The sequence below is a fragment of the Puntigrus tetrazona genome, chromosome 20 (assembly GCF_018831695.1).
Source record: "Puntigrus tetrazona isolate hp1 chromosome 20, ASM1883169v1, whole genome shotgun sequence".
Classification (NCBI taxonomy): Eukaryota; Metazoa; Chordata; class Actinopteri; order Cypriniformes; family Cyprinidae; genus Puntigrus; species Puntigrus tetrazona.
In genome coordinates, this window is record NC_056718.1 from 9,394,829 (window position 1) to 9,413,713 (window position 18,885).

The following is an 18,885-nucleotide window of genomic DNA, read 5'->3' on the forward strand; positions in this document are numbered from 1 at the left end:
CTCATTTCAGCCTGACAGAATGCAATGTTATTCAAACCTGGATAGAAGTTATTAATAAGTGGAGATGTCAGTTGGCGATTAAATGAGAGGTAAAGCATTGATGTAAGTTTGAGAAAGACATCTTATGCGTTAAGGAAACTTGCTGTGTAGAAAGTAAATGGAATTGATTTGGATTATTAGGAATTCTGAGCACTGACTCTTGCACTGAAATTGAATGTTTTCTTTTTTTGGTTTGGCTTTCACCAAATGCAGTCTGGTGCATGTGGCTTCTGTATTATAGCAGGAGGGAGTCTCAACACTTTACTGTGATTCTCAGCTAGGGGTTGGTGAAACATGCAGTGATTTGTCACCCTGGAAATCGAGCAAATCATTCAGTTAGCGATTCGAATGGATTGTTTTAAGGCTATTTTTTTTCTTCATTGTCAAAAATAGAAGAAATGCATTTATTAAGAAGTTATGGGATAGTACAAATAATAGAAATGACTACAAAATGCAAAATGTCCCACCAGAAAAACTTACAATTTTGAACAAGAGACAGTAAAATATATGACATACGACATAATGATATTAACTGCACTTACTAACTCCTCACTCCTAATTTATTTCTCATGCTTGGGATAGGGGGAGTTCTATTGGTTCTGCCTTTGTTTTGGCCTTGAAGCTTTCACCCGGGACAGCACGCCAAAATATGCTTAATATTTGCTCAATAAGATTATATGTAAAGGTGAACCAGAGAAAGTAGGACGAAGATACTTGTCTATTCACACTGAAAGTCAAAAGACAGGTTGACCTGACAATCACAAAAAAAGTCAACCTGAGCATTTCTCTCTGTTTGCACACTCTCTCAAGCCAACCAAAGACTTTAAAGCTATAACACAAATTCTGGATGTAAATTTGACAGTCTCTCTTTGTACATGTTTGATATTTAATACAGTAATTCAATCTAATAAACAGTGAGTATGAATTGGATTGGCTCACAGCTGATATAGAAACCAAGCAGTACTGCATTCTACCACATATTTTTTGTATTTATTTATTTATTGCATGTGTGTGTGTGGTTTAGCAGTTTTTATAGTACTACTTAAAATAGACGTAAAAAAAACGCTACAGGCGTCAGAAGTTCTGCACTTTATTGTCGATTCTTTTAAGTTCGTCCTATAATGTTTTTTTTGGGGTGTTAGCGCATGCATTCTAACAAAGAGTCTCTCATTACCGCTTTGTTCTTACAATAGACAGAATCTGCTTACATTTGAGTGAGGAAGTGAGTCTTTGGAAGAACTAAAGAAATAACGATCCATAGTCCATGTATAAACCATAATCCCATACAGTCATAAAAGAGAAGTGAGGCTACGGTTGAAGAAGTGAAGAGAGCATGTGAAATTCTCTCACGGCTCTGGAGGGAAAGGGCAGGTGGTGAGTGGGAGAGAGTGTGGGACTGAGATAAAACATTACCGACATGAAGAAGGGTCACGGTGACTGGAGGGGAGGGGCAGCTTCTAGTAAACACAAGGTCAAGATGTTTGCCAGCTTTCTGTGTAGCAGAGAATTGATAGACAGAAAAAAAGCAACTGGGCGATTGAGCAGTTTGTTCACATTTTAGAAGTTTAGTTGCAACATGGTAGGACATGACTTTTTTTTTTTGCACCATTTGTAATCATAGCGTATGCGTATCTATGCATGTAAATAAAAGCCTGAGTATTACCTCTTCTTGTTCGCTACTTAGACAATGAGACTGATCTCACTACTTCTGACATGGTTATATAAAATGAGTAATCTGTTCAGTCAGACAGTCAAATCGCATATTGAGCTGATAGCATAAGCTAATATGCGCAAAGGGTTGGAAAAAATGGATATTTTTAGCCTAGAATGATCAAAATGTGTCCTGATCTTAGTCTGGGGGAGAAAAAAATGCAACAGCTCGTTCAGGCTTAGCAAACTGACAGAGAAACCCAGCCCACTGGCAACACTTCCAATGAGCCATGGACAGAGCGTCACCCTATATTACATTTAAATATGCATTTCTTGACACAACTGATTTGCAAAAAAATGCATGTCGCATGTAGCTAAGTTTGCAATAATGGCCATGCCACATTATTGCACGTTTATATGCTTTGTAAATGCTTTATACCTTACAACCGCAATTTTATTTCTCAATTATAAATATATTTCTTATAATCATATACCGAGGGTATGTATATAGTGTGGTTCTCACAATGTTAGCTTATCACAATTAATATATTATTTATATTAAATAATATATTAATTATATGTTAATTAATATATTATTTTTTTGCAATTGTGACTATATCTTACATATAGAATATAGTGTGAATATATTTCTTGTTATTGCGTCATATGCAGCAATTGTGAATTTTTACCTAATATTTGCATGTGTCTTGTAATTGTGACTGTATATTGTGCAACATAATTTTTCATCATTTTGTCTTTATTTCTTGGGATTTTAGGGGTTTTTGTCAAAATTATGATTTTTGAAAATACCGTCATTTTTGCACTTATATCACAAAATTGAACTTGATATTACACAGTATGATTACAACTCAAATTTGACTTTTTTACAGTCTTAAAACTGAAAATTTATTTCTCATAATTATTAATATGTTTCTTGTAATTGAGACTTTATTACAATTTACTTTATTATAATTACTTTATTTCTTGTAATTGCAAAATAAGCATCTATGTATTACACAGCTGTGACTTTATTTCTCATAATTTTGTTGCAATTATGGCTTAATTTCTCATATTTGCAGCTCTTTAACATGTCTTATTTTAAATGATCTTACACTTGCCATTTTTATTGTTTAATCTTGAGGAAACTCAATTTTTTAACAAAAATTCTTCAATTTAAAATACAAAATATTACTTTATTAATTTGAACTAAATTGTATGTTTTCACCTGCATCTTAAAACATTCTGTAATTTTTTATAAATATATAATACTTCAGATTGCTCCTTACTTTAATGCTTTAGGTCAAGTCAAAAGGTCAAGGCCTCTCTAAAGGCCACCTTGATTCTTCTTTTATGTATCAGATTTAGTCTCTGAGCAACAAATTATCGATCCCTCTTTTGAGTAAGACCTGTGACTCAGATGACCCTCTTTTCTTGGTGAATCCAGGTGGCATGTTCTACATGCATGTAGAGCTAACGCACAGCTCTATTCACAAACTTGTATTACACATACACAGAATCACACACATGTCTGCTTCGGTTTGTGTGTGTCTCACAGGGCCCTTTGTGCAGATTAAGAGATTTATAAATAGAGAGAAAAAAGCTTTGCTTAGAGACTCAAATCTCGGAGCCATGCGCGGATTACTGCATCCCTGTGGGATTTTGAACCAAAACCCAAGCTGACACACACACACACACGCTCACACACACATTTACACGAACCCTCAAGCTCTGTACAAACAGAGGCATTCCATATCCACACTTTATTCTGACATTTCCAGACCAAAAACCAATTCCAGATATTTGGAGTACAGATGGCTTCTCCCTTGTTGACTGTCTCTCTCTCTCTCTCTCTCTCTCTCTCTCTCTATCTCTATCTCTGCCTTCATCTGATCGCTCTAATCACTCCTTACCACTGTCCTTCTTGCTTGCTCGCTTTCTATCAGTTTTTAGTGTCTTTCCAGCAATTCCCTCATTGCTCTTCCATATGCAACCCTCGTTACCCTCTCTTCCCCTCCCCCGACATCTCCTCTAGATTGTCTCATCCTTCCTTTGGCCTGGTTGAGACTGGTGCTGTTGGTCGGCCAAACCGGGGGACAGTCATCGCGGCTAGCAGCTAACATTTAGCTAATTATGCTAATACCCCTTCATCAGTACCGAGAGCCCTGCAGGGAGCACAACACCGCAGGGAACGCCACTGTAAATACTGCTGAGGAAAAGAAGATATAAGAAGGACTTATTAGCGCTTACTAATAACATTGTTTCCATTTCCATTAAAAACTCTCCCTACAAATGTCTAGGGATGTTTCCTAACAACATTGTAGTGACACTAGTGTAATGGAGGCCATTTAGTAAAGACTGTGTAGATCTCAATAGGTGCTTTACAGTGAGTGACACTACAGGCAGCAGTCTTTTACTTGCTTGTTTGCATGCTGCAAATGCTAGTTCAGATCCCAACCTGGTCTCATAAAAATATGTACCTCTGTGCACGTTTTGTGCTTTACTGCACATTTTACCACAGCTTCAGAGAGAAATGTCCACTGAGTGGCGTCAAACACAGCTTCAATATGTGAACCCTGTCACATTTTATTACATTATAGAGGTATGTATTGCTGCAGTTATCCATGAAAGTCAATGCTCTAAAATGTTAGAAATATGACCTACGCCAAATCCAACCCTAAACCTACCCGATAGTGCTAACAAATGCTTTTAGACAGATTTAAACATCTCTACTGAACAAACCTACCGTCTATGAAAGCTAGATATGAAGCTATATATGTGTGATGCTAACATTCAAAAGCAACGGTTTTCAAATTTCCAAGCATGTTAATATTGTTTTGAAGTCACAACCTGATATTTTTAAAGTAATTATGTGAAAATTACGCTTTACTAATCAAAATGTGTGTGAAAAGGAATAAAAGGTTTTAGTAAAAGTTTTATTTTATTCAGTTGGAAACTGCAGTGATTTGTACTTGTTGGTACATATTTCACCAAGGTATGTTTATGCCATTAAACCAGGTAGTAAAATCATGTTTAGAGATGGGCAAAGTACAGGGGTGAGTTTACTGAGGTAAACTTGTAATAGCTGTGCGGGGAAACCTCACTCCCCTGATCTGAAGAATCACACTAGAGGCTGTGGCCTTTAGTGTTCTTGTTAGCGTGCAAACCTCCTATAACCGAAATGCTGATTTTAATCCCGCTCAGACCGGGCAGAATAACACAAGATTCATTTCCAAAACCCTAGTGATGTCGTGATGACCATCAAAGCCCTAGAAACCAGCCAAAAGACATTACCCAAGCCCTAGCAATGTCCTAACAAACACCTATCAGCAGCCTGGCAACCGCCGAGATTATAGCGATTGCCTGATTATGACAGAGCAACCTCTAGAGCACACTAGCAAAGCCCTAATTGGTTGAGCAAAATCTTATTTACACGATATGATTCATTTTATTTCATGGCAATGATATATATCACAACATAGCTATTTATTATTTGATTACTAAATAAGACCTTTATTATATGACAATCACTGATACCTTATAATTCTTGTCACCAGTGTTAATATCACTAGCCTGAATAAAAAGGAAAAAAAATCTGAACAGTCAGCGATTTAATAAAAAACTATGCATTGTATAAAGTAATCAGATACATTAAATACTTTATATTCTTTATTATTATTATTCTTAAAGTTACAAAAAGGATTAATTCAAGAGCAATGAGAGATTTTCTCTCTTTTGCTACTTGATGAATGGCAGAAAGCAGGAATATTAGACTGCTGTCACTTTAAGAGCTACAAAGATCTAATATAATGCACAGCTTTTTCTCATCTGTTTGCTTTTCCTTAAGACGTGAATTACTGTGTTTATGAGGATATTTGCAAAAGAACTGGCATTTTGGTGTGTATTGAACTATTCAAGGCCATATAAAAAAGTTATAAAACAGGCTGGGGAAGGGTGTTTACTTATTATGTGTGTTGTTTGATAATTGAATAAAAAATATATTTGACGAAATAGTTATAAAACATTCAATACTCTACATGAGCACCATCTTCAATCACCCCAAATACGCTACAAAACCGCTAACGATGCCCTAACAACTACCAAAATCTTAGAACCACCTTATCAACCACCCAAAACACACTAAGCAGGGCTGAGCCTAGTCATTACCTGGATGGGAGACCTCCTGGGAAGACTAGCTTGCTGTTGGTAGAGGTGTTAGAGGGATCAGCAGGGATGCTCACCCTGTGCTCTGTGTGGGTCCTAATGCCCCAGTACTGTACTGTCAAAAGAGCACTGACCTTCGGATGAGATGCTAAAATGAGGTCCTGACTCACCGTGGTCATTAAAAATCACTTCCCGTAAAGAGTAGGGGTGTCCTCCACCGACCCTTGTCAATCACTTCCGCTGCTCTCTCATTCCTCTCCATCTGTAGCTGGTGTGTGCGAATGTGCAAATCCTTACGAATCCCCACCAACACCCTAGCAACCGCCTAAAAAAAGGTCCTTACATACTAGCCCTAGTACCTGCCTCCAGAAAATGAATGTGATTTCTTTACAGTGTGATAGCACTTTTTGCACCAGAAGCACCACTCACATTTTGTTCATAGGTTTTATTAATCTAATTCGTCTAGTGACTTTCAACACATTCTCTCGGTATAATGAGTAACCTCAGCAGCATCTGCTTTGTCTTCAAGCATCAGTGCAGTAAAGCTATTCATGAAGTTAAATCCATAAAAGAAATTGTTTAGACAAAGTGCCCTTTCACAGATCTTCACCTCAGGTGCTCCTTTCATTATCATCTGAGTGATGTGTGGCTGAGGTCTCTTATTCAAGATAAACCTGCAGTCAACGAGTTCTTCCTGCTTGAAGCAACCGTTCCATTAGGGGGTCTCTAATCCCAAATCCCACCGCAGACAGGTTTTCACTTGTCTTTTTTATTGAGAACCTAAAGGATCTAAGAATGAAATTAATTTCCATTTCTTTGGGGATTACATTTTCAATCCAACTCTGTTCTTTCTTTCTGTATTTTTGCCTTTCTGAAGAACGCTTTCCCAGCATTTGTTCTCCCGTCTGAATTAATTTACTTCCTGGAATGCAGCTGAATGTGAATACAGAAGTAAACACGGTCTGTGGTCTACTCGCCGTGTTTTCCTTAAGCGCTATGCACTCAACGCTATTATGAGATTCCTCTCGAATGTTAAAAGGAGCACAGAAAATGCTGCCAGCAGACATTAGGAGAAAGTTTATAAATAGTTCAGTTACTGGACTACAAGGTGCAGGCGGTTATCCAGACTATGCCTATTTATCTGTGCTGCCAATGCTGCTGGCTACTGCTGAGTGTTATGAAGAACAGGTCAGTGAAGAGCTTCAGGCTTGTTAGCACTGCATGCTAATAAATGTGTCAAAATCAACAGCACAAGCAGCTTTACTAAATGCTTCTGAAATTGCACGCCACACTGTAGATAATAACTTTATTACATTTTTTGTACATTTCTTAACCCTTGCGTTCTGGCCATGTTGAGTGGATTCTCACCGTGCTGTGTTGGGGAGTACATGTTACATCATTTTATTACAAAATCAGGTAACACTTTATTTTAAGGTGCCCTTATTACATGTGCTTTCTATTTTAATAACAATTAATTAGGCATAATTGCATTAAATTAACCCTAAGCCAAGCCCTAATACTAACCCTAACCGTATTAATTAATTAATATTACTCACACCTTAAAACAACGCTTAGGACACCTTAAAATAAAGTGTTATTTAAAATAAATGTCACTGTGATCTGTCGCAGTTACTGATATTTTTTAATTAAATTAGATATTGATTATTACAAAGGGGGTTACATCTGAATTTCCCTTTTTTATTAATTACCTATTAATATTTACTAATTCTTAAATCTGTAGCCTATTTAACCTCAGAATGAGCTCAAAGCAGAAAGAGGTGCTCAAGTCTGATTTTGTGGTGGCTGTTTTAAAATGAAATTATTAATTAATCTTATTTGAAGTGATGAAGGATTTTGAAACTCTGACAGTAATCATTGTAGAGTACGGATAATCCTGCCTGGTTTAAATGTTTGAAAACGATTAACAGTTGAAAACATTAATTAGAGATTTAGAATAGTAATCAAAAAGTAATCAAACGCAATCAGTTTCATTACTTTTATAAACTAATTTAAATATTTACACTACTTAGGGTAACTTGTAATCTGTAAACTATTACATTTCCAAAGTAACATTCCCAAAACTGACTATAAGTGGTGCATGTGTGATATCAATACATCTTTTCTATTTATTTTATTTCTATTTAGTCTTTTTATTAACTGGTTTTCTTTCAATTAGCAAAGGTTTTGTATTTCTGTCTAAAATCGATTTCTGTAGGCTCGGATGGTCCAATGAGCCGATGCAATTCAGTTTTTGAGTAAACGAAATCATCAAAGCTAGTAAAGTTGGAAGCTTCAGTGTTGTTATTTTTACTTCAATTTTTGCCCTGATTTTTGACGCTAGGTGAGGAAAGTCAGAGCCAGTCTGCAGATTAAAGCTGACAGATTCCACAGAAAATCTGGTAGCGTGATGGTCGCAGACTTTGATTCCATCCAGTCGGAAAAACATGTTTGATATTTTCAGCCCACTTTAGAACAAATTCATTTTCATTTGTCATGCACACGTTTCTGCGTGAGTTTGTTTTGATCGGAACAGAGTCGATAAGTGCATGATGCCTAGTGTTTAAAAAATCTGTTCAGATTAAAAAAAACTGTATTCCAGCCTTTGAACTAAAAATCTTCAAAATGATTTTTAATACCTAACATAAAGCTGAAATGCTTGGAAACATTTCTAACACATTTCTAACTTGGTCCAAGCTGTGTTAGCTTTCACCCAGTTTCTCTGTATTATGTCACATTAAAGAACGCAGCATTCAGGATGTACACAGTTACTGATAATCATTAACCTTTAAACAAATAAAATGCAACAATGACTCAAAGTTCCTAGATTTCAAGATAATAAAAACCTTTTTAGCCAGTGTTTACAGAGACAGGTGTGTAAAACACGAATATGGCCCTCCTGCTGATAACTGTACCTGCAAAACAAATGCTAGCATAACCATGTTGTTTCTTTATATGCCTGCTAACTCGAGTTGAAATATCCCACATCTGAACTGAACGGAACTCAGCAATAATAAACGTCCTACATTTCCCGTCAACACAAAATGATGAACTCAATAAAAACTTTTAATTGCTGTTTGATGTCTGGCAATTTGTCTCAAAGTACCCTTGTGAGATTCAATTTAAGTGGAGGTGGCATACAAGCTGGATGCTAATAAAGAAAAATCATTATAGTGAGTGTACAGTGACTCAGTGTAGAACAAGGGAATTAGCAAATGGTGAATATGCAAAGATTAAATCTATTCATCGTCCCTTTGGAAAAGTTGTGGAGTGATAAATGTCCTTGTTGTGTGGGTGGAGTGTTTGTCTTAGCCGTGGCTTGTAGGTGGCTAAAGTGTGAGATTATGGGTCGTGTTTCTGATGTTCTCGGCTAGGATTAGCTGATGTCTCTTGTGGGGCTGCAAACACGTTATAACACAAATCAACACTCACAGTGAAATATGTCCCTGGAGAACACACCCACCAGCTCCTTAGTACTCACGCAAATAAGAGCTGAGGAAGCTAATTCATCCACGTTCTTTACTTTCTCTGGTTTGGTGGTCTCCCGGCCTGATTGTGTTTGTCTATTAGCTGGTTTTTAGGACCGTTTAAGGTGCAACCCCCCCAGTAATGCCATTAGCAACCCCTCAGAAACCAGACCTTGTGACTCCCTAGAAAACATTAGCAAATGCCATCCCCTAATACCACCAACATCCTATAATGCCTTGGTAATTACATGTCAAACACCTATCAGTGTCCTCACAACCACTTGAACACAGTGGCAAACCTTTAACAATGCCCTGATAACCATGAACACAATACAAAAAGCCCCTAGCAACCACCCTGAACACCCTAGCAATGCCCTAGCAACTACCAACACACTACCACACCCCTAGCAACCACCCAGAGCACACTTGCAAAACCCTTAGTGATACCATAATAATAAAAATCTAAAATTGCCTTAACAAAAACAGTACCAAATCCATAGCAATGCCCTGGCAACAACCCAGAAAACCTACGAACGACATATCAATGACATAGCGACCACCCAGAATGTATAAGCAAAACCTATACAATGTAATAATAATCTAATAATAATCAGAGAGACGCTAAAATTACAACCAATACACTAGAAACGCCATAGCAACAACCCAAATGCAATACTAACCCCCTCGTAATGCCCTAACAATCCCTGACATTTTAAAAAATCATAACCACCTAGCGTAAACCCAGAGTTATGGTCTAACAACCACAAACACCCTTTAGCATAGCAACCCCCAGAACACAGTTGTAAATCCCTCGTGATGCCATAATAATAACCAACATAGTAGAAATGCCTTAACCAACACACTACCAAACCCCTAGTAACCACCCTAGTAACCATCCAAACCCCAAGTGATGCCCTAAAAATAACAAACGGTGTTACGATGCCCTAACAACCACCCAAAACACACTACCAAACCCCTAGTAATGCCTTAACCACCAACATCGCACTTTAAATGCTAACGCAACCACCTAGAACACGCAGTAACCCCAGTGATGCCCTAATTCTAACCAACATCGTAGAAATACCCTAACAACCACCAACATCTTAGCAATGCCCTGGGTCAGCAAATCAGCTTAGTTAGGGTTATCAACACACAAAATATCACATCTTCGCTCGGTAACTCGTAAGCTGTGAGTTCATGAGTTGGGTTGCGCTCTGTAAAGGGCAAGCACTGTGTGACTCATCCCCGAATCAGACATTTGCACCAAGCTTCAGAACAGGAAGTGACCCGTGTCCGGTCACAGGAAACCAGCAGGAAGTTTCTGGGTCATCCGACCCTTTTATTGAGGTGCCTTAAAAGTTCTTTTTGACATTTTGAGAAATTGCGACTGGTTCGCTTTAGCGTTTGTGTATACTTCGCAATACCCACATAAATGTCATATCGTAATTGCGGTTTTGTAACTCGCAGCATATTACTCGCCTTTTACTCGGGTTAACAAAAAAAAAAAGCGTCTCACCAGCGCGAGAAAATATTTGCGTGGTGAACTTACAGCACTTGTGCACATAGGAGGGGCCTGGGGAGCTCCCTTTTTCTGTTACTATGGAAACGCAACCCCTGCCCACCAACCAGGAGGTTGAACGGAGGTTCCAAACTGCAAGCTGTCATTGCGTGTGCATATCTGTTTTGTTTGAGCGTACGTGTGCGTGTGTATGTGTGTTGTTACTATCCAAATATAATGCAAGGAGACTGGTGCGTGTAAAGCTGTCTGTTCTCATTTCTCTGCTGTCTCTCTTACTCCCGAGACGCGCGCACGCGCACACACACATGCACACACACACACACACACACACACACACACACAAACATGCGCGGCGGAACTCCTTTGGAAGCAGACGTTCTGAGGTGTTCATCTGACTGACTGCTATTCTTAGAGTCTCTCTACTCACAAAGGCCCTGGCAGAGAGGAATACACACAGATGAAAAGGAAAAATGTGTTAGCATATGTGTGTGCGAGCGCGTGTAGGTGTTAAAAATGCAGGGCCGCTGCCACCAGTAGGTAGCTGCGCTCAAAGAGAGCGGGAGAAATTGAGAGAGGGAGCAGGTGAGAGGTAGATCAATAAAAAGCTAATCTGTGAAAACAGGATGGTGTAGAAGCAGGGGACCTCTCTCTCGCTTCTCTTTTTTTTGTTGTTGCGTCTTTCCCCACCCCCTTGCTTATCTGTCCATTTTTAGCTCCTACTGTGTCTAAGACTGGCACGGTGACACGAGCGTTAGCTGAGTCTTACTCTCTCGCACAAGAGGGCGAAGTGGTGTAACATCGCAGACAAAAGGTCTCGCGAGCATGCGGCGTCGTTTGTCTAGTCAGGGACAATAAATATGACAAATGTGATGGAGAGAATTTCACATGGCCATGGAAACCATGGCCCCCGAAACATCTGTTCTGCAAAACAGGGAATATGAAATGCCATCTATCAAATGTTCTGTTTGTGGAGAGTTTGAGGTAAATCTTTAGTTAATTGCTCAAATGCAATCTGCCTTCAGTCAAAAAGTTCAAAAGTCATAACTTTTGGGGTTTTGACAAGAGCTCATCCTAATTTAAAAATTGCATGTTCAAAAATTTCAATCATTTAGTCAACAAAAACTACTGCTCTGCGTTGCATTATTAAATTACAAAAGTTTTGGAGTTATACATTTGGAAAAATAGTACAAAAAAAATTATTATGTGTGTGTGTTGTGTAGATTTTTTTACGTATATATAAATACACACACATGCAACATAAATTTATATGTATTTACACGTATACATTTATATTAATGGTAACGTTTCATTTTGCACTTACACCTATTAGTTGCTTATTAGCATGCGTATTATTAGAATATTAGCCACAATCCTTATTCTACATGACGTTTTCTGCATCTCTAATCCTGCCCAATGCCTAAATTTAACAATTACCTTACTAGCTATTAATAAACAGCAAGAAGTCTTACCTATTCTAAAGCGTTACCATATTAATACAGTTTTGTGTTTGTAAAATGTGTATTTATATATACAAAATAAATATGCACAGTACACACACATATGCAAACAAATATTTATTTTGGATGCGATTAATTGTTTGACAGCACAAATATTTACATATTTTTAATATATTTTAAGATGTATTTCAATCTGCATCTTTTTCAGCGTCTGACGCTGACGCTTGAGGCCCCAGAATAAAAACAATTACAAGGCCCCTTCTGTAAAACCCCTTCTTTTGGACGTCCCTCGAGACAATGTTTACGATTATCCCTTCATGTCAGCAGACCTGGATTGATGAGTAAATCAATAAATAAAAAACAGAAAGAGTCAAATGTGTCTGACATGTTGCCCCCAATTAATAACTAATTTATCATATGCATGTTTTATATTCATTTCATTGTACGATATAGAGAGTAATTAAAAAAGTTGGTTCATCTTAATTGCACTATTCAGATTCATTTGGGAATATTTTTCAGCAGATGAATCTGTGTGAGACATGCATAGAGATCAATAAAACTTAAAAAAAAAATAAATAAATCAATCACTCAAACTCCTCAAGCAGTGTAAAAGTATAAAAGGTGCAATAAAACGAACAGAATAAATCAATCACAAGTACAGATCAATATATAGATTTGGTTCAGTGAACAAGTTTAAAAGTAGTCCTGTGAAAATAAACAGAGAGAACAGCAAATGAAAGCATTTTAAAATAGACTAGGCGAACAAATCGGTGACGCCTGATAAGCTGAAAAGGCACAGTAGAGGTTTAGATTTAATTCATAACGTTGACAGAGTTTTCATGAGGATAAAGTTGGGACAACTCAAGCAGCCATCAAGGGCATCTGCCGCATGCTGTGCGATCAAAAGCAGGCCATGCAAGCAAGACGCTCCAAAAATACACACCAACTCAAAAGCGTTTTTGAGGAAGCGACTAAAATAACTTCCAACCGCTCTGTCAGTCTGCGAGTCAATGCCAGTGAAGGAGGCCTCGTGTCATAAATTGTAAGAGTACTTCACTTGCGAGTCTCTCGAAAGCTTGATTTGATGTCAGCCTTTAATTATCGCGTTTATAAAGATTCACGGATCCCTCGGAGGTGCTAACGGTTATGTATTGTGATAGTTATGACAGTTACCGTTCTGTTGAGTGCCAGCTCTGCTTATCTGAAATGTATTTACTGAGCATAAACAGCTTCTCCGCAATGAATCTGGGGAGCAGCCAGATGGATATAAAGTTACGGATCGTACTCACTATAGCGCAAGCTGCAGTCGTGTTTAATCAAGTGCTCATAAATAATACAAGCATGCTCCCTTGCCGCACAACCCACACACAATTCAGTATTTTAACGCGTCTAACCTCCTCTTTGGTGTCATGGTTTGATTGAATGATGTATTTTTGATGCCTGCTGATCCTGAGTTACTAAAACAAGATGATCCTGGGTTATTTGACTGCTTCGGGACACATTTAAGGGCCCTACGTAGACAGCAGAACCACTGACTTCTCAACTTGAACATGATCTTATGTGCTGGTTCATAACATATATATATATATATATATATATATATATATATATATATATATATATATATATATATATATATGAACATTTTCATGAACAAAAAACAATTACAGAGAGAGCGAATGTGGAAAGGGGGCTAAAATATTAGTTGGGAAAACTCTATGTAGTAGTTTAAACATGACTTTGCATCAAATGAACAGATTTCTAGAGATAACTCGGACTAGGGTTTCCCCTGAGAAGTGAGAAATGAAATGGGCTTTAAGGTTATAATTATTCAATTTAATCTCATGAAAGCACGGCAAATAAAAGTAAATACTGAAACACAAAAATGTACTTTGGCGTATATAAGCTGCTTGATGGGTAGATAAGGATTGTGGGGTAGATGTGTATCATATGTACATTTATTTTAACTGTGCACACTTTAGGTTCGGGTGTATTTAAATCCACTTTATATTAATCTTCCATCAGGCTGAATAAAATCTCTCTGAAAGTGTTTCCAATAGTATTACTTTTCTGTATTTTTATTAGCTGTGGCTAAATAAATACGGGTTTTTCTTAGACTGCTATTAATTTTTAAAACTTCACTGGGAAGTGCACTGTTTGTGTCGTGAACCATCCCATCAATAAGATAAACCACACTAGCTAAATAGCAGCAACTTTATGTTTACCTGTTTCGAAAGTTTCGGGTCTGCCTGAAATGTGCTGTTTTTGGTGTGACCCACTGAGGAGATGAATGAAACCAACTGAATAGCTAAATAACTTCGTTTGTGTGCTTTTGAAAGTTGTCAGGGGTCTTAACGGCGCCCGTATACTCTGGGTTTAGGGTCCAGCGCTTTCCTGCCGGGCCATTGAACAGCAGCCAAGTGAACGCAAGAAGCTCATCGTGAATGGAGGAGCGGGCACACCTCCTCAACCCCATTGTCCCAACGCAAAAATCCACTTAGGCACCCGACGGTAATCAATTTAGCCGCAGATGCGCGAGAATAAAAGATGAATGCGATCTGTAATCCGCAACACCTGCTCCGCCGCCGGATCGGTAACGGCACTCCAAACAAAGGCTCGAGCTGGAATTAAAGTGCTTAATTAAAAGGCCACTGATCAGTGCGCTATTTATAGGCGCGCGGCGGGGAGAGTCTCCTGGGTTATTTCGGTAGCGAAAGGAAAACGTCGTTCGCTCGTTTCGTAAACACCGAGGCTGCCCTACCGCTCGCCGTTTTCCCCGTTTAAGACGAGCCCTGTCAGAGCCGCGCTGCTGTCTTGTCTTATCTTTTTTGAGGACTGGGAGACGTGCCTGGGTTCTCAATCTCGCGCCTGACATTGCGCATGCGTGATCCGGCCGCGGCGCCGAGATGCAGCTGTGGGATGCGGAGAGGGGAGTCCCGACTCTGCGCGGTCGATGTTAACCTCTTTCTGGGGCCGAGCAAACGCAGCGGGTGGTCTGCTCCCCGGAGACCGCCTTGAGGAGGGAGGAGAGAGAGCGAGGGAGAGAAAAGAGGAGGCGCTCGTTACAGCAGTCACCAACCTGTGGATGGTGGCGGCGCGTGCTGCGGATTAGAGACAGTCTCGCGCTGGGGTCAGTGCGCGCGAGCTCGTCTCGAGGCGCGACGGTTGCCGCCAGGACCGCGACCACAAGTGCCAGACATGCGCTGCTTGTGAAGAAGAGCTCTGGCTGTATGAATGGCCCCGCTATGGAGGAAGTTCCGTTTCCCAGAGTCCGCACGCGGCGGAGGAAAAGTCGCTGCCTGGCCGGCGCGTGCGAGCGCGAGTTTGACTGCAAGGAGCTCGAGACTCTCTTCCAGAAGTACAACCTGAAGCTCGAGCAGACCGCGACGCTCAAAGCGCTGGCCATCCTCATCCTCGCCGCGTCCGCGCTGGCGCTCGTGGAGCTGCTCTCGGCCGGCTCGCGCTTCACCGTGTCCAAGGGCTCGCACCCGGTCCACTGCGTCATCTTCACCTCACTCTTCATCGTCACCAACGTCAAATATCTGCAGGTCACGCAGCTGCAGCAGATCGCGCGGCTCGCTCTGCTCTTCAGCTTCACGTTCGCGTTGCTCTGCTGCCCGTTTCCTCTCGTGCTGGGTCACGGGACGCAGGGCGCGCAGGGGCCTGACGCACTGAGCGCAACACCTGAGCAAGGTGTCTGGCAGCTGATGCTTGTTACGTTCGTTGCCTACTCTCTGCTACCTGTCAGGACGATCTTGGCGGTTTTGTTCGGCATCCTGGTGGCCGCGTCGCATTTCATTGTGACGGCGACATCGGTGACGGCGCGTAGACCTCGCGTGTGGACGCCGGTAAGTTGTGCCATTTGTTTTGTGCTTTTGGCTTGTCGTATTGGGCGATGCACTAGAGATTGCCGCGCTCAGCGGAGCGTGAGGGCTGTGGGCGCACGCACTGCACGTGCACACAGGTGGCGTGAAGAGCGCGAGAAGGCCAGTCTGACTTCAGCACCACTGAAGACGGACAGCTCCTAGAGAGAGAGAGCAGCCGGTCGGAAACCTCTCGGAACTTATTTTACGAACAGTAAACCACAAGTGTCAAACAGAAGTCAGTTATTGGTTAATTCAAAAATGCAATTTAATCATTGCAGTCGTTTGATCATTGCCAACATTTTTTTTAGGGTCTGCATTGTGTGCATTTTAAATGCACATTTAAAATCACTTCCAACATTGATTTATTATATATATATATATATATATATATATATATATATATATATATATATATATATATATATAAATAAAAAAATCTGAATAAATAAAGATCTAAATTGTTTTCATTTGAAATTTTCCTCAAACTGGGACTATAGCACAGCTTTATCAAACAGTTCAGTAGGTTTCAGACCAAAATTGGTCAGGAACGGTTTGCTCGAGTGTAGCTACAGAGATTTACTTTTACCCCAAAACTGTTAAAAATCCATTTTAATACTTCTAAACATTTATCATTTAATGTACCGTTTGTGGTTTAACTTGTTCATGCTGGCTTTTTAGCCAAACAAGTTAAACCTCTTCTTTTTAGTTTCCAACTAGGTCATCTACATGAGTCAAAAACACCCCGCACGTGAGCATCAGGCTGATACTGAAAGAGTCAGTATCAATTCTGTCAGCATTTGTCCGCATGTCATTCAAAAACACTGACTTTTTTCTTCTGTGCAAGATCAATTTTGGAAAATGTCTGTACAACGGAAGTCGGTGGTAAAAATAATCAAAATTATAATGACAGTGAATAACGACAGAACCTCGTTTTTAGACCCTCTTCTGCCAGATGTTTGCTATGTGTTTTAGCTGAGGTCAAATTGATTTAAAACATGAGCAGCATCACTGAAATGGATATCAGCCACAGAGGGATAGGGCTCCACTACCAGAAGTGAGATGTGATTAGGTTAGAGAAACATAATTTAAGAAACCGACATCAAAGAGGCTAATTTCTTATAATTATACATACATCAATGGCGTCTCTGAGACATTAAACAGCGCGAATCTAAACAGAACAAGAAAGATCAAACGCAAGGAGCGAGGCTGTAAACAGAGCAAGATAATAATCCTGATATTAATAGGGAGAGTATTTGTATGCATTGACCTTTCGTTTAATCTGGCAGACTGACAGAACGACACATTTCAGTTCGGCTCGTAACCTCTACGCGACAGCCTCACATGTCTCGCCGCGCTCTCGCTGGATGCTAAGTGATGTTTGTGACAAACAGTCGCGCAGGAGACGCAGCTTCCGTCATCAGAAACCAAACCTGCGAGAACGGGGACTGGATTTGGTGACCTACTAAGTCTTGATTGCATCGAAAAGACCGGCAGAGCGCCTAAAATCCAATCAAAACGCTCCAAAGACCCTAAGCAACGAGGATCGACATAAACTCATTAAAAACACCTGATCTAAAAATACCAGCACGCCACTTCATATTAAAACAGCGGCACGGCGCAGCGTATACAGTATTTCATTATTGCTCTCCAAAACTTCAAGAGCACTTCACATCCAGACACGAGTGTCACCGTTCACATGCTGAGTTAATGAGGGGTTTTTTTTCACAGCCTCTCGCTCAGACTGTCACAGCGTAACCTTGATGGACATCGCGGATTAAAATACAGGACGGTCAGCCATCTACAAGCCAATAACGTGGCTTTAAATCCTCGATCGATGATAGGCAAAACCAATAGCCCAGCTGGCCGCTGTGAGAGATCGTTTCCATCACTGGATAAAATAAATAAATAAATAAAAGAGGCAACTGTGACTTTTTAGCTCACAGTGCAGGTTAGATACAGAAACAAATATAAATGCAGAATTTTGAGATATCAACCAAACTGTCAGATGTAAACTGTAAAGCGGAATTGGGAGATACGAGCTCAGAGTTGCAAGATGTAAACATAGAAATGTGAGACATGAGCAGAATTGTCAGACGTATACTCAGAGTTATTCAGAACTGCAAGATATGAATGCAGAAACGTGAGAAATGAACTGAGGAATCGCAAGATGTGAACACAGTTGTCAGATATAAAGAATTGTGAGATATAAATTCAGATTTGCCAAATATACGCTCATAATTGTGAGATATAATCTCTGAACAGCCAGATATAAACCCATAATTATGAGATAAAAGATAAGAACTCAGCATCGCAAGATATAAAAGGAGATGCGTGAAACTCATAATTGCAAGATGTGTTCTCAGAACTGTAAGATATAAACACACCGTTCTGAGAATAAAAGTCTGAACTGTGAGATAAAAAAGCAGAAACGACAACTAAAAACTGAATTGCGAGAAAAATTGCAATTACCTTTTTTCTGAAAAAAAAAAAAAAAAATTTTAAATTTAACCCCAGTGCGTTTTTGTTTTAAAACACATAACGTTTTGCTGAACCTCGAAAACAGAGCCCATTTTAGTTTGCATTTCAGTGTAAACGAACCCACATTCTCTCTGCCTATCCTCGACTACCACGTAAACAATAACAGCATGCTCATTGTCTTACCGGGAAGAATGGTCATGTGACGTGTGTTTTCGGTCGCGTCATATTTCACGTCAATTTTTTGTTTCTCA

The 18,885-nt window shown here is 39.7% G+C and overlaps 1 protein-coding gene across 1 annotated transcript in view; it reads left to right on the top strand.

Moving 5' to 3' along the window:
- Positions 1-14,906: 14,906 nt before the first annotated feature.
- Positions 14,907-18,885, top strand: part of adcy1a (adenylate cyclase 1a) — a 38,181-nt gene continuing 34,202 nt past the window's right edge. Inside the window, exon 1 of the mRNA XM_043220091.1 lies at positions 14,907-16,138. Coding sequence (XP_043076026.1) covers positions 15,521-16,138 — 618 coding nt within the window. The 5' untranslated portion in view covers positions 14,907-15,520. The remainder of the gene's footprint in view (positions 16,139-18,885) is intronic.